The following is a 25001-nucleotide window of genomic DNA, read 5'->3' on the forward strand; positions in this document are numbered from 1 at the left end:
TCAGTGCAGGACATTCCTTTAAGCCTTGGAGCATATCTGGTTGACCCTATCTGGTCTGATTTGAGAGTAGCAGTCTCTTGTAGTTTATTTCATTTCAGGAAATCTCTAGTTTTCTTGTCTAAGTCTTGCTTGTCTAAGTTTGCATCTTAGTCTTCACTGTTTTCAGTCTCACACAAACACTTATGGATCAGCCTGTTTAGTTATTTTGTGAAAATCCTAGCTCATTGTTTATGTGCTGGCACATACAGTGTGGTGTGTACAGCTGGCTACAAATTGTAATAATTTAAAAAATCATTAATTTGGTACATTCATTTGTTATATCAAATAAACATAGACTTTTCTCTTGCAATTTATGCTAAGTCAACTTTCAGTTATATTGTATCAAGGGTATGAATACTTTTAGAGAAATTTGTTCTGTATGCACACACAGACCTTCTGTAGTTACTTTCAAAGTGACAATAGCATCTCAGTGAATTAGTTTGGATTCAAATACTGGATTTTTAGCTTGCCTAGATTTTCCAATTGGTGTTTTAAATCCATTTCTAGAATAAAAAAAACAATTGTATTCCTTCCTCCTCTTTTTCTAGCAGCCACTGAAACAGAATTGAAGGACTGAATTCTGACAAGTACAGTATTTCCACTAGACATTTTATTAGATAGATAATACTTTATTAATCCCATAGGGAAACTGATGTATTATGTGTACCTACTGAACTAAAGTGTACTGGAATTGCTTCAGTGTGCATCAGTACATTTGGAGGTTCAGGCTGGCAACAATGCTCTGATGATATTAATTTGGCACAATGGCAATGACTGTAAACAAGGAACAAACAGTTTAAACAGCAAGATAGGGTAACATCATATTGATTTTAATTTATGCCTATGTGGCATTTTGTGAGGTAGAATATAGTGTCTGTGAAGTGAAGTCTGTGTTTTGTTGTGTCCAGAAAAGAAATGCTAAAGGTTAAAGGTTACTGGTTCTTTTGGTTAGATTGACCTAACTTAACAGCAAAATACTGCTGTAAAGTCAACACCAAAAGAATCCAGTTGATACAAGAATTCTGTCCAAGAATTAAATCTTTGGGAATAGAAATTGTTCAATACAGCCATATTGTTTACTGGATTGTAGCAATCTGACATGCTTGGAAATGTTTGAACTTCTCTTGCTCAGAAACAACAGGTCATGTTTATCTCTTCTTCCAGCTTCCTATGGGAATGTGACCATGAACTGCGACAAATCTGATGTGTCCCTTCTCACAATTTTTCACGAGATTTATAAAATGGTATTTTTCTGGATCTGGGGAACCAAGCACAACTTTCTGTATGAGTACCCCAACACAGGTGAGACTCCAATATAGCGCAGTAGCACAGAAAATAACTTTTAACAGTGCAATGTGCAATATATACTGTAGCAAAAGTGAACTGATTGGTCCCAAGACTGTAACAGGTCTGGACTTGTAACAGTGTAACAGTGTTCACTCAGTGGGCAGTGGGAGGCCCACAGTCTACTAGTCAGCTGTTCAGGATTAGGCAAACTGTAACTGAGGTTTCTCCAAGTAGCTAATAAAATCCAATAAAATTGGATGGACTTAGCTGGTTTGGGTCCTCATTTGACTTGACCTGCCTGGCACCTCACAGAGAGACACCCCACTCAGGCACTGTGGAAAACTAGATATAACAAATTAGAAATGCACATGTTAAAAGAGCTTGTCCACAAGTCTTTATTCTTCCCATTCTTAGGTTAGCCAGCAGCTGAAAGCTTGAAGTGATAAAGTAATAATTTCATTATATTTTTGTATAGTATCTCGTAAAATAGTACAGCATTGTGATTATTATAGTGGATTATGAAAAAGTAGTCAGATGATGCCTTTATCCAGGACTACTGTCAATCTGATACTTACCTTAAAAATTAATCTAGGAAACACTCTACATTATACATTCTGATGGTATATAAAATGATTCAAAATAACTCAAAGAGAAAAGCAATTTCACAGCACTTTAAGAATTGGTAAACCATAGCAGGTTGCATTTGTCGAGGTTTTAGACCAACCTGTAACACTGACTTTTTTTTCTTAAACGAATGTTGTTATCCACCTTTTTTTAGTTTTTTAAGTGTGAATCCCTCATTCTGTATGTTTTTTGTTGTAGTTTTGAATCCATGTATTTGCTGTGTCATAAAAAACAGATCTCAATGGTTCCTAGTACAGCAGCTTCTTTCTATTTACTAAATAATAATAATAATTAATAATAATTGATTTACACTTATGTAGCGCTTTTCTGGACACTCCACTCAAAGCGCTTTACAGGTAATGGGGACTCCCCTCCACCACCACCAATGTGCAGCATCCACCTGGAATCCAAATGTGCCTCTGAACTCTTTCTCTTGTGTCTGAATAATCCCTAGATAACAGACTCCCCAGGAACCTGGTCACTGAGGACAAAATCTACCTCATCGATGCTGGTCTGTCCATCAACAGTGCCTACCCACTGGTCCTGAGGAGAGACAGGGGAGTGCAGCTCATTCTGTCCTTTGATTTCAGCGAAGGAGACCCATTCATGGTAAAGTACATCATACAAGTCATCACGTTCATCTGGTTCTGCTGTCTTGAGTTCACACTTCAGTGGTCCAGGCTCAAGCTACTGTAGGAGCTCCTGTAGTCTAGGTGATTTCCTCAGTTACAGTGTAGGTGTGCCAATGCCAGATTTCTATTTCAAACTGCTCTACCATAAAACAGGGCTTCAACAAGCTGGTAGCCTAATATTGGACTAATACTAGGTTTCTGTGAAGATGCTGAAGTACCTACTGTATCTCATAGGTTTCACCAGGTACACATTTAAACATCAGTGCCTGTTAATTTGACTTTCTGTATTAAAGATCCATAAATGTATAATTTCCCAGCATTTTTTTCTAGTTTAAATCAGGTTACTTATGCAAAGGGCTTTCCTATTAATAATTGGAATAGAATAGAATACTCTAGGAACAGAATAATAATATTAATATTCCTAATAATAATAAAGCTATTGGAGATTATCTGTGCACTCAAACTGTAGTTTCTTATAACCAAATAATATATCCACAGTTTGCCTGGATAAAAAATTAGCTACTGTATGCTTTTGTTTTTCTGCAATTGTCTTTTTTTTCTTTTTATTACAATGTAATGACTGGATGACTGATCAGTTGATGACAGTGATGGTGGACAGTCTCTGTGTTTTTTCTTCCTTCCAGACTGTCACCAAGGCAGCTGAATACTGTAATAAAAACAAAATTCCCTTCCCACCCATTCCAGCAATGAGTGAGGAGACGAACTGTCCATCAAGCGTCTACATCTTCAAGGGTACAAACACCCCCACTGTCATGCACTTCCCTCTCTTCAACAAGGACAACTGTGGAGGCAAGTGAACCAGCAGGCATTTTAGATTTCAGCTACAGGATTCATGTCACTGCTATGAGAAATTCACCACTGGTTGGTGAAAGACAAGACTTATGGTTTCAAGCCAGCCCAGTGTTAATTTGATTATTAATATTTGATATATCTAATGCCTTACTTAAGTTGAATAAAATGTCTATTAGATATAATTGTATTTTAGCCATACTTGTAATTTTGATTTGGTCAACTAAAAATTAACTAAAGTTCACTTGCAGTACTTTTAGCCAACAAACTGAATTAGTTTCAGTCACATTTCAGTCATGCAGTTAAATTAAGTTTTAGTCTAATTCGTTAGTCTTTGGAATATTAAGTTTTGCAACATGGTGGCACATGGTGGCATTGCTGCCTTGTAGTACTGGCACCCTCTTTACTTCCAGACCTGGAGTGCTATCTGTGTGGAGATTCCTCCCACAGTCCAAAGACATAGTGGTAGGTTCACTGGCTTCAGTGAAAACTGGCCCTAAGTGTACAGGTAAGTGTGTGTCTGCCCTGTAACACCCATCCAGGGTGTACCCCACATTGTGTCTGTTGTTTGTTAGGATAGGGTAACAGGGACTCTGGTTCTCCTGTTACCCTGAATTGGAAAAAAGCAGTTTGAAAATAGATGGATTTTACTTTTTTTACTTCATTGCTGTTTAAGAATTATAAATGGATGGAATGTGCTGAAGTACTGAATAGATTGAATGTTGAGTTCAGCAGAGAGACCCCATTGTGTTATGACCAAAGAAAACATATAGTAGTGTAAATCTGAAAATGATCACAGAAAGCAAAAATCATATCAGGCTATTACATCATAATGCCATTTTCATTAAAACTTTTGTACTTTCACTGTTGCAATGCAAAACGTGATTCTTACATGATTTCATACGATTGATAATAATAATAATAATTGCTTATACTTATATAGCGCTTTTCTGGACATTCCACTCAAAGCGCTTTACAGGTAATGGGGACCCTCCACCACCACCAATGTGCAGCATTCACCTGGATGATGCGACGGCAGCCATAGTGCAGCAGAACGCTCACCACACATCAGCTATCAGTGGGGAGGAGAGCAGAGTAATGTAGCCAATTCATAGATGTGGATTATTAGGAGGCCATGATTGGTGAGGGCCAATGGGAAATTTTTGGCCAGGACGCCGGGGTTACACCCCTACTCTTTTCGAGAAATGTCCTGAGATTTTTAATGACCACAGAGAGTCAGGACCTCGGTTTTACGTCTCAAAGCAAGAGTCTTTGTGTCTCCTGCCTTGAGCTTGTTGCTTGCTGGGACGAGCTACCCCACAACCCTGTGGTAGATAGGATGGTTGGAAACTGGATGAATGGATACATTTTCAGTTACTGTACATTGCTTCACTGGCATGAATATTTTTTTGGGAAACTATACAGCCATTCAAAATGTGCATCAGAAGTCATTCTCATGGAAAGCTGGCTGCACCATGTAGCAGTGTGATTCAAGAAGTTGAATCATCCTGCCAAAAGAATCTTCACTGGCCAAGATAGATCAATAAGTGGTGTGTTAGATGTTAATAAAAACATTAGCTCAATATATTCTGTTGTCCTACAGTATGCCTTTAAATCCTTTTAATATGGAATATTAATATGGAATCATAACTAAAGCCTAACTACAGGGAAATGTTGGTAGCTGAAAATATATTTCCTTGGTAGTGGTACAAGTAGATGAAAATAAAAAGTGTTCCACCTTTTATATAAAATAATCAATCTACCACAAGTGCCATCTATCATATTTCTCTGACCAATAAAAATTCTCTGAGCTGTGTGATGTATCATTATGTAGCATTATGACAGAGTCATTTTACTGCAGTATTGAGTTTTGATGTCCAATCTGAGTGGCTGCCTCAGTAATTATACAGCTAAACGAACAACATCCAGCCTTTTGGGTTTCACTTCCTGGTTTAGTTCCCAAGGAAAAAGAGCCTCTGCAGTAAGATGACTATTGTAGGTTTCTGCACAGAATCAGGACTCCCATGGGTACTACTTACTGTAGTTCTGTTTTTCATCATTCACTAAAATGAACAATAGCTAATTGACAAATATTTTCGTCTTCATTTTGACAACTGAATTAATACTACAAGGTGCTCCATGACTTTAATATGCTTTCAAACAGCAATGCTGCCCAAATTTCATTGAAATGACTGAAGAACTATTATGTGCTGACACACAGAGTAATTTAAAACCCAGTGTATCAGAAGTCATTTTCTGCAGGCTCTTAGGCAACCTCCTCCTGTTTCACCAAAACTCCAGGCCATCAGCCCTCCTATCTATCCCCATATGCTCCGGTTTAATCAAACAGGAAGCACTAAGTCTTTTGAGACTACCCCAAACTTGCCACTTATCAGAGACATGCAATACAATAACACAACGCAAAATTCCCAGGGCACAAAATTGAACAGAACACTACTCTAAGAGTCAAACATTTATAAGCAAAAAATAAATAATAATACAGCATTACCATGTTCCTTAATGTCTACACTAATATTGTGTTGTACAGTATTTCACAACATTAATACAACAAAAGACACTCATGCAGTATGAAACCCAAATCTTTGATTTTGTCTTAATAACCTCCCATTATTTTAGGAACAGCTTTACAGAGTCTAGACTTTAATAATTCATGCAATGTTTAGATATGCTCAATATTTTCTGTATTTTGTGGCATCTGTTTTCTTAGTTTTCTGTCAGACTCATCCCAGAAATGTACATTCATATATAGAAACAGACTTCAGAGAAAACAAGACCTGCAATGTAGCTGAGTCCCCCACCTGGATGCTGTCCCGTCTTGCACCCTGTGATCCCTGGGTTGATATACCTGTAGCCCTTACCAGGAATAAGTAATAGGTGAACAGACGGAATGTTTTAAAAATGCTAAAATCTGTTTTCTGGAGAATCGCATAGAGCAGTATTTTGAAAAAAAAAAGATTGATTGGGACCCTTTTAGTAGTTTTTATGTCCAGTAGTAATATACAAACAATAATTTAATCCTGAATGATTTGTGCTATTGAAAATTATTTGTTCATTAAGGGATTACCAGGTGAAGTGCTGTCCGTATTTATCTAAATCTGCTGCTGGTCAGATTGGCTGCTTCAGTTGAGCAGTTCACTGGTGGATAAACAGCATCTCAACCTACTAATATAAAGTACTTTGGTATCTTTCTGAATGATAACTAACAAGAAACAAGCTGATTAAATAACCATGGACAATAAATGACAAAGTAAAACAAGGTTAAGGTTTACTTTCAGGTAGACCTTAAAGGGGAGCAGCCACAGAGCTGGAGAAACAGGGAAACAAACTTGTCAGAACTAACCTTCTGATGGACTCAAATTCTTCTGAAATTGGTCACAATAACAATGAGCACAACAGGCCAGTGAGGTCTATTCTTAAATTCTGGGTCAAAATCCAACATCCTTCCACTGACCATCATCATTCTTTCCTCAGGTGAAGAAAAGATTGAAGCGATGAGGAAGACCTATGGAACTATCAGAATGTCCTACAGTGAAAATGAGCTTCAGAATCTCCTGAAAGCAGCTAAGAAGAATGTTGAGATCAACAGAAATAAGATCGTCGCTGAGATTCAAAATGCCGTGGATGCAGAAAGGAAAAAGAAACATCAGTAGAATCAAAATATGACAACAGAAGCCATTTGTTTTGTGTCCTAACTGGTCAATCACTCAACTTTTTAAAGATTTTTATACTTTTTCCAGCAATAATACAACACTGTCAGAACAAAGCAAATAGTGCTTCAGCAATTGCAATATAGTGTAGTATAATGGACAGTTTATTCCCTTGTAAAGCAGGTTAAAAGTGATTCCATCTGTAAGTCTGCATTATAGTGATTGAGAATAATTTAATCTCCTTTATTTCTTTAATAATTTCAGGCCAGTGTTTTTTAGACAATACCATCTGATCAATATTTTAAAACTTTTGATTCATTTTTAATCGCTATCTCTTTCTGAGTCTCTGCTGTGCAGTGTCAAACCACAGTTTAAAAAAAAACAAGAAAAGTTAAGATTTTTATAAGAAAAATCAAAGAAACAGTTTTAACTCACCTAAGGTAAGTGGACCTGCGCTGGAGGAAGGTCCTGGCTGTTCCTCTTTTTGTTTCTAATCTGAGCAGTCAATTAAACAATTAACCTCATTATTTTATCCTTCAGACATATGCAGGATGTTGCTTATGTTTTTTTACATTTAACTCAATGCAGTGACTTCTGAAACACCTCAGAGACAAGTTAAAAGTAATATACTTAATGAGTTTCATTATTTAACTCACCATGTTACTGCGAGCTCAGGCTGGAACATTAAGCAGAGGACACTGGGGCTGAAGGTACCAAGACAGACACCACTATTTACACAGCCACTGTCACAACTCTCAGACCATGAAGTCACACAGTGTATAGTCAAGTGAAAGTTGGCAGAAATAACAATCAAGTGACCATGCAAATGTTTACTGGCTCTTTAGTTCTAGAGGGTAATGTCCACATAACCCTCTAGAACACATAACCCTCTAGAACAAATAGCCCCGATAAACTTTTATTTCTATAGCTTGCAAATATAGAGAACGATTATAAAATCGATATGATACATAACCTTTGAAGATAATCTAACCCATGAACAAAGTTATGTTTTTGGACAAAACTTTAAAGGTATTATCAGTCACCTGTACATTGAGAACACCTGTATATTGTTTAATTTGTATTGTTTAATTTAATGAATTACAGAAAAGGAAAGGTACAACTGTCCTTTAACGAGTGAAATGTTTGCAAAATGCTCTATAATTTACTTAGAGTAACGATCACCTGTTTAATGATGACCTGATCAGGACATTTTGAAAATAAACATTGAAAATAAAGAACTCTTTACCATAGGCATTATTAAGTGTTAATTATGTTGTCTTAGATTGAATTTTATGTTTTAAATGTAATAGGGTTTATGGAAATCTTGAGAAGAATGCATCTTACTGGGCAGAATCACCTTCTTTAACAGAAGAAATAATATCCTTCAAAATACTGTGAAGTGTAAGAACTGACTTTACAGTATGTTTCACAAAATGGAGAGTAACCAAGAAACTAAAAAAATGGCAACACTAATTTAAAATGGAATCGAAACAATTAAATTACATTTCTAGCACCTCCTCAGGCTATCCTGTGTCTTTATCTTCACCCTCAGCTTCTGCAGGAGGTCCCAGCTGCAGCAGTTCAGTCGTTGTACAGTCCTGTTGAGGGAGGTGTTTGTAAGGGTGTGTAGCACAGTGTTTGTACCAACATTCTTTTGGGCAACTGTAAACTCTGACAGCAATAATCTGCTGCATCTTCAGCCTGGACTCCTGTGATGGTCAGAGTAATGTCAGTCCCAGATCTACTGTTACTGAAATGCTCAGGGATCGCAGTCTAATGGGTTGTTTCCTGATGGATCAGGAGATAAGGAGCTTCTCCAGCCTTTGTACCAGGCTAGGCAGTGCTTGAAAAAAAATGAAAAGGAAAATAATAATAATAAATGTGTCAGAAAAATATTGAAAACACTAATTCATTAATGGATTTGATTTCAATATATTTTCTATTAATGTATTATTTTCACATGAAATTAAACTAAAATATGTCAGTCCCATTTCTACTGTTACACTGTGGGGCAGTGATTAGCAAAGGAATGGACCCTATGCGGGCAGGATATCACAAAACACTGAAGCAACAGAAAATCTAGGGTCATGGTCAAAGACTAGAAAAATGGTCAAGAGCCAAAAATCTAGGAGAAACTTAGCAAAAGGTTTCCAAGATGAATTCCAAAAATCGTGTTCAAGAGGGTAACCAAAAGTCCAAAAACCAAGAAGGATTCCAGAGAAGATAACACAATATAAGGCCTGTAGCTCAAGAGGTCTGCACCAATACTGAGCACTGAATTAACAGGGAGAGTGTGGTTAACCTAAGCCTCTCCCGAGTGGATGAAGTACTTGGTTGGAGTGTTCTCTGGTGGCGGGATGTTGGAACTATAACATTACCCCCCCCTTAAGGGAGGTTCCTGACACCCTCCCGGGATGGTTTGGGAATCAGTAATGGAAATCATGAATTAATGTGCGGTCAAGAATGTCTTTCTCAGATACCCATGAACGCTCCTCTGGTCCATAGTCTTCCGTCAACTAGATATTGCAATCTCCCATCACGCCAGCTGGAGTCCAGGATTTCATTTACTGTGTAGGCTGGTATACCATCAATTATTCAAAGTGGGGGAGGAAGAGGCTGAGGTCGCAACAATGGAGATTTATGGTAGGGTTTGAGTAGTGAAAAGTGAAAGGCAGGGTGAATCCTGAGAGCGGGTGGAATGACCAAACAGTAGGTAACTGGCGTGACTTGGGAAACGAAGCGGAAGGGTCCGATGTATCTATGGCCCAATTTGCGGGAACACTGTCGAAGTGGTAAATTACGGGTAGATGACCACACAAATTGTCCACGTCTGAGCTTGGGTACCGTACAGCGATAGTGGTTGATGGTTTTCTTTTGCTGGTCCACTGTACGCAACAGGGTAGTTTTTGCCAATTTCCAAAAATCCTGCAAGTTGGATATATACTCCTGGACTGAAGGGACAGGTGATTCTGGGGAGGATTCTGGTATGAGAGGTGGTTGATATCCCAAAGAGCATTGAAACAAACATACCTGTTGAGGATGTTGAGAGGGAATTGTGTGCGTATTTAGCAGGTACACTGCTATTTCCTTAGACACGTGATTCCATGTTTTATTTTGAATCCCTGGCAAAACCGGGCATCCAAAAGAATCAAGTACTGTAATAGGTTTATTCCATGCTGAAAAAAAAGAAGAAAGAAAACACATGCCATAAGAATCAGTGCCTTTATATAGATCCTTTAAAGGTGGCTTCTCAAAACGCTTTACAGGATAAAAACAACAATAACAACAACAACAATATTGTGTTTCATTGCACTTTGACAGATCATCTTAAAATCAACTGTTGATTTAAAGTTTGACAGTAAATGTTTATATTGTAACGCATACAGCCTCCATTTCTTAATAAAAATGTAGCCTAAGAGGGGGGGTCTGCTCTCACAATCCTCCACATACTCAAGTGAAAAACTAATTAAGCCAATGTAAACGTCATATTTACAATTTGTTGATAATAAAAATGTTAAGTTCTCTAAAGCCTTGTGATAGTTTACCCAGTTTACCCATTGTTATTAAAATGACTTGGATTTGAACATGTTGTGATATTTAGAAAGATAAAAGTCAATTAATTGTTCATTTCTATATTTATGTCTTCATTAAGTGGTGTCATTAGTGACAAAGGCTAAACATTCTTGGAAAAATGTCTTTGCTGTTTTCGCCCTGTTTCGTTGGTTAAACGCAATGATCACAAGCACCACCATGGTAACTGGGATGTGTAGTTTTTAATTCAGTTTGAATTATAATTGCACGTACTGTCTTCATATTTGGCCAGGGCTTTAAATAGAGGGCGCACCAAAAATATTCGGTGCCGTCATCTCCGCTTTAAAGGTACCCCCGTGCTGGAAGAATTTCACCTCGGAATGTTTGCCCAGTGTACTAATATAGGCACATCCCGGAATTTTGACTTCACTGTCTAATGAAGAAATTTTAAAGACTACTTAGCACAGATAAAAAAGCTTGGACTCCCATGGACAGTATCTTATACACATATCTTTTTCTGTTGTCTTTGTTGATCTCGTGATAAAAGTGTCGCAGTTTAAATAATTTTCGTTGTTAGAAATTATGAAACGCTCTGTTAAAAGCAAGGGAGTTTTTATATCTGTTATAGTAAAAGAAAATGCCTGATGAACTAGGGATTGAACAGTTTTTCAGTGCTTGTACAATCAATGGAAATGTTCAAATAAATGTGCTGAAGAAATAAACAAAAAAGTCATTCCTTTATCATATTGGCTAGCTAATGTCCCATCCTTGTTAGTTACAGATGCAGCCATTCAAAATGCACGGGCGATACCGCATTATTTTCCGGTACGCTGTACGCAGTCTACCGCGAGTTACCGGTAAATACCGCTAGCAAAATAATAGTATCCGGAATTTCCGCAAGGTGGAGCTAATAAAGCTCAACCTCTTATGTTCTTTTTTTCATTGACCGTCTTTGTAAAAGTAACACCACAGCATTTCGCAATCACGCATTTTTTTCCAATCATGCAAAGTACAGTAATTTTTGAGAATCGATTCACCATGCCTTTCACATGCTCATAAAAGAGATTGATTTAGGAACATAAACATATTACCATATGCAAACTGTACTGTATACAGTATGTATTTGTATATTTAATGTCTTACCTGTGCCCGTTTAAGTATTGAATATTTATATGGAATTTTACCACTGAAGGGAAATCTTAGTGCCTGAGCATAAAAAAGAATAGGAGCATACTGCAACGTGTGTGAAGGCCATAAACAATATTAATTTTGGAACATAAACATACAGTATATGGCTGGTCTCGGTACTTTAAAGAAAACATACACGAAACATGGTTTCATTATGACCAGAATCGGTCTTGAGATATTTTTTACTTGATTTACAGTATTTGAGAAGTATGTCTTGACACCGATACTACGTAAAAACTGCTCACGTATATGTTTCTAGGTTTATATTATGCATTTCATACGGTCAAATTACTTTTGAGCAACTGATAAGAAGCGCGAAACGGTATGCCCAGGGCGTTTTAGTTTTCATTTTGTTTTAATGCAGTACAGTGGATTGATTAGAGATATTTTTTAAATGTTGTAGTTCGTCTTGTAAAAATGTTACGAGAATGCTGTGGTGGGTGTTACTTTTTGTCGATGAAGAAATAAAGTCGTTACAAATAGTGTGAACCAGCGTAATACTTTGAGTTTTACTGGTGGAGCTCATACAGCTGTGTCTGGATATCTTGGTCAAATATTCGGCTAGTGTGTACTGTCTGTTTAGGGTTCTGTAGCATTCCACACGGCTGGGCAGCTTTTGACCTTTATGACCTTCGTTATGCTCCTCTGCTTTTTATGCTTAGCTACTAAAATTTCCCTTTTTTGATCGGGGCGGGGGACATTCGGGAATGTGAATCTGATTAAGAATGAATAAAAGCATTTTATTAAAAACGCGCTTGCGTTTGTCTGGGTGCTGACAAAGTAAAAAACAATTACTTTTTGACAATGAAAAACTGAGTGTGTGTCTCTCTCTCTCCACTGGCGTTTGTAATCGTTTTTATTTTTAAATACATTTTAGCAAAGTCATGTACCATAAAAGTATGGTAATTAAAAACCATTAATACTTTCACTGGAGTTTAAATAAAGTCGATGTTTTCTCTTTTTGGCTAGACTTGACTATTTAGCCATGAAATAAACAATACTTTGTCATTAAACAACCTTTATGAGCAATCTTATTTCTTATTTCTGAACATTATTACGCAGAAGACAAAGGTAGCGATTTACGTTGCATTGTGCATTGTGCTGCTGTAATACAGTTTAAAATAATTAAAAGTCTAAACAGTATCAGCTTATGTATGGGTTGTAATTTAAAAAAAGTCAAAAATCGCAAGAGGAGACCCCCAAATTAATAATGTAACATGCTACTGTTTGTGCATGAACATAGTTACTGTATACTGTTATTTCTTTAGATACGCAATTCCATGTTTTTCTTTAATCCCTGGCGGGACCGGGCGTCCATAAGAATCAAGTTCTAGGTTTCATTGCGCTTTGACAGAAACCAAATTATATAGTTATTAATTTCTTTAGATACGTGATTCCACATTATATTCCCTATTAATCAAATTCTAAAAGTATGCTTGTTGACTCCGGTATCAAGCGTATTCACAGAAAAGCTTAAAACTACCACTTTTTATACACGTTATTTCACATTAGTTAAAGACTGCGATGCTAAAAGTGTTTAGGGAGAAATGGAATACTGGTGTGTATTTTTTCTTTAAAGTACCGAGACCAGCCATATTCAATACTTAAACGGGCACAGTAAAGACATTAAATATACATGTACAGTGCCTTGCGAAAGTATTCGGCCCCCTTGAACTTTTCAACCTTTTGCCACATTTCAGGCTTCAAACATAAAGATATAATTTTTTTATTTTATGTGAAGAATCACCAACAAGTGGGACACAATTGTGAAGTGAAACGAAATCTATTGGATTTTTGAAACTTTTTTAACGAATAAAAAAATGAAAAGTGGGGCGTGCAAAATTATTCGGCCCCCTTGCGTTAATACTTTGTAGAGCCACCTTTTGCTGCGATTACAGCTGCAAGTCGCTTGGGGTATGTCTCTATCAGTTTTGCACATCGAGAGACTGAAATTCTTGCCCATTCTTCCTTGCAAAACAGCTCGAGCTCAGTGAGGTTGGATGGAGAGCGTTTGTGAACAGCAGTTTTCAGCTCTTTCCACAGATTCTCGATTGGATTCAGGTCTGGACTTTGACTTGGCCATTCAAACACCTGGATACGTTTATTTGTGAACCATTCCTTTGTAGATTTTGCTGTATGTTTGGGATCATTGTCTTGTTGGAAGATAAATCTCCGTCCCAGTCTCAGGTCTTTTGCAGACTCCAACAGGTTTTCATCCAGAATGGTCCTGTATTTGGCTGCATCCATCTTCCCCTCAATTTTAACCATCTTCCCTGTCCCTGCTGAAGAAAAGCAGGCCCAAACCATGATGCTGCCACCACCATGTTTGACAGTGGGGATGGTGTGTTGAGGGTGATGAGCTGTGTTGCTTTTACGCCAAACATATCGTTTTGCATTGTGGCCAAAAAGTTCGATTTTGGTTTCATCTGACCAGAGCACCTTCTTCCACATGTTTGGGGTGGCTTGTGGCAAACTTTAGACGAGACTTTTTATGGATATCTTTGAGAAATGGCTTTCTTCTTGCCACTCTTCCATAAAGGCCAGATTTGTGCAGTGTAAGACTGATTGTTGTCCTATGGACAGACTCTCCCACCTCAGCTGTAGTTCTCTGCAGTTCATCCAGAGTGATCATGGGCCTCTTGGCTGCATCTCTGATCAGTCTTCTCCTTGTCTGAGCTGAAAGTTTAGAGGGACGGCCAGGTCTTGGTAGATTTGCAGTGGTCTGATACTCCTTCCATTTCAAGATGATCGCTTGCACAGTGCTCCTTGGGATGTTTGAAGCTTGGGAAATCTTTTTGTATCCAAATCCGGCTTTAAACTTCTCCACAACAGTATTACGGACCTGCCTGGTGTGTTCCTTGGTCTTCATGATGCTCTCTGCGCTTTCAACAGAACCTTGAGACTATCACAGAGCAGGTGCATTTATACAGAGACTTGATTACACACAGGTGGATTCTATTTATCACCATCAGTCATTTAGGACAACATTGGATCATTCAGAGATCCTCGCTGAACTTCTGGAGTGAGTTTGCTGCACTGAAAGTAAAGGGGCCGAATAATTTTGCACGCCCCACTTTTCATTTTTTTATTAGTTAAAAAAGTTTCAAAAATCCAATAGATTTCGTTCCACTTCACAATTGTGTCCCACTTGTTGGTGATTCTTCACATAAAATAAAAAAATTATATCTTTATGTTTGAAGCCTGAAATGTGGCAAAAGGTTGAAAAGTTCAAGGGGGCCGAATACTTTCGCAAGGCACTGTACATACTGTATACAGTACAGTATACATGTTCCTAAATCAATATCTTTTATTAGCATGTGAAAGGCATGGTGAATCGGAGATTCTCAAAAATTACTGTACTTTGCATGATTGGAAACAAATGCGTGATTGGATCAACGAAATGCTGTGGTGTTACTTTTACAAAGACGGTCAATGAAAAAAAGAATGTGGACCAGGGCAATACTTTGAGTTTACAGCTTGTCCAAGGTCATTCATTATAAATACTATTAGTAATATCTTCGGTAAAGACTTTGATGGCGACAGCTCAAACATGAGAGGTTGAGCTTTATTAGCTCCACCTTGCAGAAATTCAGGATACTATTATTTTATTTGCGGTATCATGCGGCACTATGCGTGAATATACGGTATTAATACCGTAACTTGTGGTAGCCTGCGTCAAGCATACCGCAAAATAATGCGGTATCGCCCGCTTATTTTGAATGGCTGCATCTGAATTAGTGAAATGAGGGTATGAAACCAGGAGCTGGTTATCGGCAGACAAGGAGAAGGGATAAGGTCCTTTTTAAATGCCTTGAACAGCAAGTAACCCTCAGGAGAGCCAGTATATGGTGTGTGATTTAATAAAGGTCTTGAACTGTGTCAATGGGTTTGTTTTGAAGCTATTGACACGTCCTTCGTTGGAGAATCTCGATACAGCCTACTGCAGGAGCAAGTATCCTGCACGTAGTCTGTGTGTTTACCCTTTTGTTATTATGTTTTCTGACTGAGATAAGCCGTGTAAGATTTTCAATGCATTGTTCATGCAAATGGCAATAAAGGTACTTGAACTTGAATTAAGCTTTGTGGCAGGGATACTGAGGGAACTGAAACAGCTCAGAGTGAACTTGGCTTCTTTTGTGTTTTGTTCTGTTCCTCTACTCTTATTGCTGACTTTGTTCTTTGTTTCTGAAGCCCCATCAATTTCACTGAGATCCCTAACCCCACTCTGCCCCCTGGTGTCTTGCCTGTAAACAATTAATAACTTTCAGGTTTTATAGTGACTGACCTCCTTTATTAGCAGTTTGTATTTCTGTATCAGAACTTGACTGGTAACAGCTCACAGTGTTCATGAGTGCTAAATATATAGATGATATTAAAGAGGTCCCAATATCTTTTCACAATATTGTTACAAAACTGGGGGGAGATTGGGAAGTAATTCAATAACTTTTACTGGCGAAGACCCTTTTAACCAATGTCCGCCTGGAATTTCCTCCCCTTAAATATCTTGTTATATCTCTGCAGCAGAACATAGCAGGAGCCTGGTTCAGGTCTTAACTTAAAGCTAGCCCCTTTGGTTTTGAGTGTAGACAGTCATTGTATTTCTTAATGTGTCCACTCAGCAGACAAACATATGAAAAAAAAACAAAAACAGCAGGCGGCATTTTTGTTTTGGTCTTCAGAGGTCAGGTTTTTCTATTCTAGGCTGTGAAATGTCCTGGGAATAATTTGAAAACCTTGTTCAAGGTGCTTACTAGCTTGGATAGAAATCTGGGACAAATTGATCAATTTGAAAAAAATCTACATAATGTTTTGTGAAGACTGGACCTGGAATTAAATTTCTCGCATATAATAAATAAATTATAAAAAATATTTAAAGCAATACCAATAAAAAACCATTGCAATTGCTATAAAAACCTTCAGACACTGCTAGAGAGCCCTTTTCTGCTGTTAGGCATTGAAAAAAAAACCTCAGAGTTGCCTTCTGGTGTGAAAAAAGGAGCACTGATAAGAAACTGATTGATTACCCCTTCTGAGTCAATGATTGACAGCTGGAAGCTGAGCAGAATGCAGCCTGTGACTTCTAGAGGTAGTCTCACCCCTTAAGGGCTCTGAATGGCTGAACATGTATCCTGGGGTTGGACTGGTTGCAGCAAGTGACCTCGCCGCTGGAGGGCACCCGCCACCCCCGGCGCAGCACCCTTTCCCTCACACCCAGGTCAAGGCAACCACCCACTTGCTGCAACCAGTCTAACCCCAGGATACAGTCCTCATGGACTGGGGCAAGGTAGAAGGGGTGTTTCACCCTCGCAGCCCCAAAGTGCACGGTGAGCGCCCTGGGGGTCTGGCTGCCTTGGTGCCCGGCAGGACACCAGGCTGCAGCAGGGTGATGGTCGAACCGTTGTCGATGAGGGCCTGGCAGGGTCTGCCCCCGATGAGGCAGGGAAGAAATAAGCCCCAGCTGTGGCCAACCCTTCCCACAGCTGGCGGGGTGAAGCACTCCCTCTGGCTTTCTGGAGCCGGGGTAGCGTCGCTCAAGGGCAGTCTTCCCCCCTTTAGGCCGCCCCGCTCCTGTTTCCCAACAGCCTCCGGAGTCCCCGGGGATCCAGCGCCCGGTACTCCCGTGCGATGTGTCCCCTCTCCCCACAGCGGTGGCAGATGAGCAGCCGTCGTCGCTCCCCCAGCATCGCCGCGCTGGGCGTCTCCTCCTCCCCATCTGATTCCCCATGCGCCCCTCTGTTGGTGCCCACCGGTCTCCTCGAATACAGCATCAGCCTGCTCAGCCAGAGCCAGGGCCTGCTCCAAGGAGACAGGTGCGGCCAGCATGACGTGGCGTTGCACCTCAGTTGGCGCCAGGGCCCAGAGGAACGCCTGGAGCGCTATCTCCCGGTGGGCCTCCTCCGGGAGAGTAGGGTAACGCTGGTGGGCTAAGTAGGCCACGTCTGCGGCTGTTACCTTCACTGTTACCTGGATACCTCTTTATTTAGAACACACTCTTCCCCCTGCCTGTCTGGCTTCTTTTAATCCTGTGCCTGGATTGCAGCGGGTAAGATATTTTTCCAAGAAAAAAAGAGAAATTAAAAAATGAGAAATTTCGCCAGAGCCCCTTCTCGTGTCTAATTTTTAGTTTAGAAGGATTCAAGCAGGATTTTGGATGAAAGGCAGCGACCTTAATCAAGCCCAAATCATAATTGAACCCATTCAGAGCCTACATTACATTTTAACATTTTATTCTGAGCAGAAGACTTTCACTCCTGAAGAAGGCTTGCGTTTTCTCCTCTTTTAAGCATGTGTACAATGCTGTAATACAATTTAAAATAATTAAAAGTTTAAACAGTATCAACTAAACTCCATTAATATAGGTATCGAGTTGCATTAAATAAATACAGCTTTTTAGTATAGATTACACTTTTCTAAAATGTATTTAAAAAATAAAAAGGATTACTAATCTAATCTTTCCACGTTTGATCCCAAAATCCCAAGAAAAATAAATCTAAACGGGGAGAAAGCTATGCTGAAAGTTTATTAATATACTTAGAAGACAAAGATAATTTTTGTTGCATTTGTCTGATTGTGAATCAAAAAAAATACATTTAATTAACTACTCTCAGTGACAGCTGACAATCCTCCATACACTCAAGTGAAAAATTAGTAATGCCAATGTAAACGTCGTATTTACAATTTGTTGATAATAGAAATGTTAAGTTCTCTAAAGCTTTGTGAGGCAGCAAAAGGCAGCAAAAGATTCGAACACACACCGATACTATTACACAAGAATACATTTATAAATACATAGAATGTGCATATAAACATAACAGATCTTATGAGTGAGGGTTAGCAGAATACAAAAGGTATATTCAATCACGAAGAGTTACAAATGCCAAGAGGGACACACGTTCAGTAAATCATTCATTTAGACCGTTTCGTAAATGAACTTGGCTACAACTTCTACATTAGATACTCAAAACAAGTACATCACTCATAGGAATTAAATTGATATCAACTTGGGTTGAGGTAACAATTGAATTCTCGAGCTGTAATGCAGAATTCAGCTGCAATGCAGAATGCAACTGTAATGGATTCAGATCTCCCGCGGACAAAAAAGAACAGTGGCAGGCTGTTGCTGTGTCCAATCGGTGTTCTCTGGCCCGGTGCCAAGCAGTGGCCAGTGCGGCTGGCAATGTGGGAGAAGGAGGGAGAGATTCCTGCTGCGATGCGCTGCTGATGCTCTCTGAAGACCTGCTAGTTTCTTCGGCTGAAACTAGCAGAGGTTGTGCACGGGAGAAAAGTGTCTGTGGGTCCAAGCAGGTCACACTCTTTAGACAGGAAGAAGACCGGTTCGTTCCTGATGTAACACTAGACCTGAATACTGATTTCAGCTCTCCACAGTTCCGAACGTAGTTCACTTGTTGATCAGGTGAGCGTTCGCAGTGGGTTCACGAGGCTTGCTGCTGGGCTAACCTCGGGTGGATCCTTTGGTTACGTGCTGGCGACCTCCGTTCTCGACTCTTAGAACAAAGAAAAGTCCTGGCAATCTGACACACTGGCTGTTACATGATTGTCCGAGCTGAGTCTGAGAATGTCCAGGAGGCACCCCGGGGAAGCCCTGTGCTGCTTGTTTTACATGGAGGAACTACGGTCGTTCATTGGTTGAAAGTTTCATGGGCATCCGAGACCCACTTGGGGTTACTCTGCCCTACCTGTTCCTGATTGGCTGATCTAGGTGGAGGATGAGTAACCATGCTCTCTGACCCTGGGGTTGTAAACCAATTGGGATGAGGCTCTCACTTGGAATCTCGCAGACAGTAAGGCGCCAGAGACGACCATTTATTAGGGTGGCTGATGTGTCTCAGCTTTGGGAGTTGTTCCTTATGAGGACACTCTATCAGCTAGAAAAACACCTTAAACCAAGTGGAATGGCCTCTCTGTATCCAGCACCACTTGAGATGAGGGAGAGAGAGACTGGCAAGGGAACAGCAAACTTAATTCCTGTATTTTAATAAGCCTTGCCGCTACAATAGTATTATTATTAGACATTTTAGGGCTAAAATTAAAAACAATTAATTGTACATTAAGAATTTATGTCCTTAAATTATTTTTAACAGTCAGATTTACAATCCTCTATTTACAGTAGAATGCATGTATTCACTTAATTACATATACTATACAGAAAGTGTTATAAAATACAATATTCACATCCATATAATCAGACTAGTACTACCCTGTTTATAGCACAAGAGTAATTGTTGCCTGACAACCTTGGTCTTGTCTCTTTCGGTTCTTTTCAGCCATTCACACTTGTTTAAGGCAAAGCTGTGCTGCCTCAGGAACATTGTATTTCACCTGTGGACTGCCTTGAAAAGGTGGATTCCTCTGACTTAAAATTGTCACTTTCCTTGAGCTCACGCGAAAGCAATTCCAGGTCTGTTTTTTGTATCACATTACCTGTACATTTTAATGAACGAGCATTGCCCAACCTGCATGTAAGCAAAACTGAAAAATACACTTAATTTGATAAACATTTTGAACACAAATTTTGAAGAAGATACAGAGGGCAAATGAGAGATGGAAAAAGACCTTCTCCCAAAGGCCATAGCAGTTATTCTATCTGACACAGCGAGACATATAATCAGGACCCCAGACCTGATTATATAATAACCCCAGACCCCAGACTATATAATCATATAGTCAGGACCCCAGACCCAGAATCCAGGGTACAAAGGTTCAGTGAAAGTGGTGAAGACAGTGTGGAGTAGAATTGGTGTGTCAGGGGAGATGCTGTAAAATGACAATGTGCCAGCTGGGCAGTCCAGATACACTCCTATTCTGGAGGAGGACAGAGTGACAGGTATGTCAGCCCGGCTCTCCTTGTGACAGACGGAGTAAAACTGGTCACTGCAGTTAAAAGACCAGGACTTGTTGTTGGATCCAAGGGGACCCTGACTCCATCCTTTCCTGCTAATTTCTTTATAGGCGACTCCAACAGATACCCATTTCTGTTCAGTCAGTGCTGTCCACCATAGGACTCGCTGTGGGCTGTGGACCTAAAGAACTTGTGAGTTTTCTGGAACTGAGAAATTTGTGAGTGTTTATGAATCTTATATATATATACTATGTATGTCTTATATATAAAAGGTTTTTGGAGAGTCTCAGAGACAGACAAGTTTTGGTGAGTGATTTGATTTTGTGGAGTATCAAAAACATACATTGTTGAAGTAGCATTCAGTATTTTATTTGATAAGCTGTTTAAAAACTGATATAGGACTTGTTCCTCCTGGAATGGTAGGTTACACATGCATCTTTGTGTTGTGTTTAGGTTTGATCATGGAATGTCTTTATTTGTAGGCTTTGTAGGTGATCTTCCACCTCAAGAATAAATAATTATAGAACACTATTATAACATTCTATAAAGCCAGCAGCTACAGAATACCACCCTGCAATTCACAACTGGCAACCCACTGAAGCTAAGCAGGGGTGAGCCTGGCAAGTTCCTGGATGGGAGACCTCATGGGAAAACTAGAGTTGCTGCTGGAGGAGGTAATAGTAGGGGGTGCTCACCCTGTGGTCTGTGTGGGTCCTAATGCTTCAGTATAGTGACAGTGACACTTTACAATAAAAAGGAGCTGTCCTTTAAATGAAATGTAAGACCAAGGTGCTGACTCTCTCTGGTCATTAAAAATCCCAGGGCATTTCTCAAAAAGAGTAGCGTACCCCGACATCCTGGCGTTTACCATGGCCCCCTAATAATCCCCATCTCTGAACTGGCTTCATCACTCAGCTGTGATAGCAGATGTGTGGTAAGCATACTGGCACACTGTGGTTGCTGTCACATCATCAAGGTGGGTACTGCACATTGGTTGTGGAAGCAAATCCCCATTACCTGTAAAGTGTGAGTGCAGTGTCCAGAAGGTGCTATGTAAGTATAAGAAATTATTATTCTATGACACTTCCTCTTTTGTCACTGACAGACCTTCTACTCTTAGTCTCTATACTTACTTCAGTTTCTGCAGTCTACATTTTTTATCCTCCAGGACAGCAGAGAGTAGTTTCACTCCAGAATCCCCTGGATGATTGTAGCTCAAGTCCAGCTCTCTCAGTCTTGAGGTGTTTGATTGTAGAGCTGCAGCCAGAGCTGCACAGCCAACCACTGTGACCCAACATCCAGAAAGCCTGAAGAGAGAATAGCTCATCAATATCCCAACTCATGCATATATAGTTCCTTTTTTGTAGTCTGGCTCTACTTACATTGTTAATTCAGATGCTTACAACGTCTCACTGCTCTGCCTAGCATCTTAAATCCTACAAACTTTGGATTGACCAAACCTCTGAAATACCAATACTGCACACAACTGAAAGATAAACTTAATGGGAACTCATAATTAGCATCTTAGCTAATTATTTATTTAAGCAGATGTGTCAATTAAGATCACATCATTTAAAAAATAATATGGAGAGTATAGTCACCTGTCTGCTTTGCACACACAACCAGGTGGATTGAACCCTAAAAACCAGTCCACATTGGTGTTTGCATGATGCCCATATAATTTTGTCAAAACCTCTTTAGATTTTAATATTTTGAAAAAAGTCAGGAAAATGGGGCCTTTAATAGAAAATAAAGATGTCTGGTTACCCTTTTGCAGTACTCAACCCAATTACTGTAGTTCACAGCATTCACAAACTGACCCCAGTCTTTCTAGTTTACAATGCGGATCCTCCAGTGCAGCAGACAGCTCCTTTACTCCTGAATCCCTCAGATCATTGTCCCTCAGGTCGAGGTCTTTCAGCTGACACTGGGCTGTACGGAGAGCTGAGGCCAGTGCACTGCAGGTCCCCTCAGTGATAAGGCAATAACCTAGGCTACAGGGAAGAGCTCAGGGGTTTATTTGTAAATCTGAAAGGAGCGTGTATGAATAGTTGTAGGATTAATATATAGTAAAACTAGGAATTACACATATAACTCATTTAAACTATGCTTTGTTAATGTGGAGAATACGTGTAGAGTTAAAATTACGCCACATTGAAATAAAAGTTAATGTTACGATTTGTCCTTATTTACACTGTTAAAATACTGACAAAATCTAAGCTAATTTTTTGTAAAGCGCAACACATTGATTTTTGAGTATACAACATTCTAAAAAAGGTGTTACAGGTGCATTTTATGATTCTAACAAAAAATACCAAGATAAATATTTTACACTTCAAACACCTATGCTGTTTTCTTACAGACAACGTCTTTTCTATGTAAAACCATACACGTTTACACATTACATTTAGTTTGTCAAGTGTTTGTTATATAACTTATATAATATAGGTTTATTAATCAAGATTATCTTCAAAGTAGGGATAGAAAAAAATGTTCATTTAAAACAGTCAGGTGAGACAGCTCATGTTTCCCATGATTGGCATGACATTCTTCATTGGTGTTGTTTAACTTTGAACTATTAAAATGGAGAAGGAATTGTGTTGTTTTGATACACCTGTTTAAGTTTTCTCAGTAACCATTATAATAAAAATAATCTGAAATCTAGATTATTTAAATTCTGATTCATCTTAATGTATTCATATGTGTACATGTCATTCCTGTACCTGACCTACAATATAACACATAACAACATGTAACACATCACAAAAACATATTGAACTCAAGTGGGTTGTAAGAGTCAAAATTGTGTTTACCCTTGACATTTGTGTTGACAGCTTTAATGGATAGTGGTTTGTATCTGTTTGACTTACATTTGGGAACCCTAACACATTTGCCAGAAGGAAGAAGTTGATATTCAGAGTTGAGGATGTGGGAAGGATTTGATATAATTTTTTCTTGCTTGTTTGATTATGGATTTTTCAAAGATTGTCTGCAGGGAGGGATGCTGTTTCACTTCCATGACATTCAAAGCTGTCTGGATGAGGCAGGTAATTTGCGATTTTAAATGAACTGATAGCTTACCAAACCACACTGTAATACCATATCTGATATGCTGTCGATTACAGCATGGCAAAAGAGTAGCATTACTTCCTGTTGAACCCCAAACACTCTTAGTCTTCACAGTAAATATAAGCGCTGCTGAACTTTGGAGCACACTCAACATGAGTAGACCAGCACGGTTACGGTATGCATTAAGCCAAGAACAGCTGTATCATCTGAGAATCTGAAAATTAAGTTGCTTTGACTACTGCTTGTACAATAATTTGTATAAAGTTTAAACAGAACTGGAGAGCTCACACAGCCCTGAGGGGCATCTGTGCTAATAGATCGTGACTCAGAAAGAGTTTTGCTGACCCTGACATACTGTGTACGATTTGTTAAAAATGAATGATACCATCATATAACGTTATGGTTAACGGACATTTGCTTCAACTTGCTTATGAATAGATGGGGCTGCAGCGTATTAAATGCAGAGCTTAAGTCCACAAACAGCATCCGAGCATAGGCAATGATACATTGTATTTTAAGTTATAGAAAAAGAAACCTAGTAAAAAAGACAACCACCATTTCCAATGCTTTTTATATGAACTGGGCCCAGTCTTTCATGACATATGTTAATCTACAAATATAGCCATTCAAATTGTGCTGTAAATGCCTGGTCTAAAGCAAGCTCACTGTGGCATATTGCAATATCATCTGGCATACTGAACTATTAAAATACTGACAAAATCTTAGCTAATTTTTCATTGGCCAAAGAGAATTAAAGGGTGTCACTAGTAGTGTGTTAGATGATAGTGAAACCACAGCTTCATTTAATCTGTATTACTAATTTTCTTTAAATCCACTTAATATGGAATATTAATATATAATCATGTAACAAAAGGGAAGTTTTGGTAGGTGAAAATAAAAAAATAACTGAAGTATTAAACTATCTTTGAACATCATTTACTATATTAATTTATTAATATAAACATATTTATATATCTGTTAGAGGTAGCAAAATATAACAGTATTCCACGATAGAAGTATATTCCATCTTCTTCACAAACATTTTATGCATTATATTCTTCAACTTGCTCTGGATATGTTGGAACAGTTTTTACGTGATTGTTTTAATAACTTTGTTCTGTTGTTTTTGTTGCAATGGAAACAGAAACACTTGTAGTATCATTGAAAATTAGTAGAAAATGAAAAAAGGCAGTGCTTGTGGTTTTTAATTTAGCTCATCCAAGCTGTATGATGTGTTGCTGTGTTCATTAGCAGAATTCTTGCCTGTCATGTGGAATGTCTGAATTTGATTCC

The 25001-nt window shown here is 38.9% G+C and overlaps 2 protein-coding genes and 1 gene segment (V, D, J or C); 1 reads left to right on the top strand and 2 right to left on the bottom strand.

The window, feature by feature from the left end:
- LOC148815894 (cytosolic phospholipase A2 gamma-like) overlaps positions 1-7063 on the top strand; it is a 41151-nt gene extending 34088 nt beyond the window's left edge. The window contains exons 13-16 of the mRNA XM_088904683.1: positions 1204-1341; positions 2405-2559; positions 3227-3392; positions 6885-7063. Of these exons, the coding sequence (XP_088760809.1) occupies positions 1204-1341; positions 2405-2559; positions 3227-3392; positions 6885-7063 (638 nt within the window). The remainder of the gene's footprint in view (positions 1-1203; positions 1342-2404; positions 2560-3226; positions 3393-6884) is intronic.
- LOC148815891 (Ig kappa chain V-III region MOPC 321-like) overlaps positions 1-25001 on the bottom strand; it is a 736297-nt gene that overhangs the window by 210222 nt on the left and 501074 nt on the right.
- Positions 18402-25001, bottom strand: part of LOC148815895 (protein NLRC3-like) — a 39063-nt gene continuing 32463 nt past the window's right edge. For 2 of the 3 annotated variants that reach the window (XM_088904736.1, XM_088904735.1), the window contains 3 exons: positions 22460-22633; positions 21773-21946; positions 18402-19284 (listed from right to left, as the gene is read on the bottom strand). In XM_088904736.1, the coding sequence (XP_088760862.1) occupies positions 19233-19284; positions 21773-21946; positions 22460-22633 (400 nt within the window). In that variant the 3' untranslated portion in view covers positions 18402-19232. The remainder of the gene's footprint in view (positions 19285-21772; positions 21947-22459; positions 22634-25001) is intronic. The other variant, XM_088904737.1, reaches the window with a different exon arrangement.

This window comes from Atractosteus spatula, chromosome 24 (assembly GCF_055471065.1).
Source record: "Atractosteus spatula isolate fAtrSpa1 chromosome 24, fAtrSpa1.hap1, whole genome shotgun sequence".
Taxonomy (NCBI): Eukaryota; Metazoa; Chordata; class Actinopteri; order Semionotiformes; family Lepisosteidae; genus Atractosteus; species Atractosteus spatula.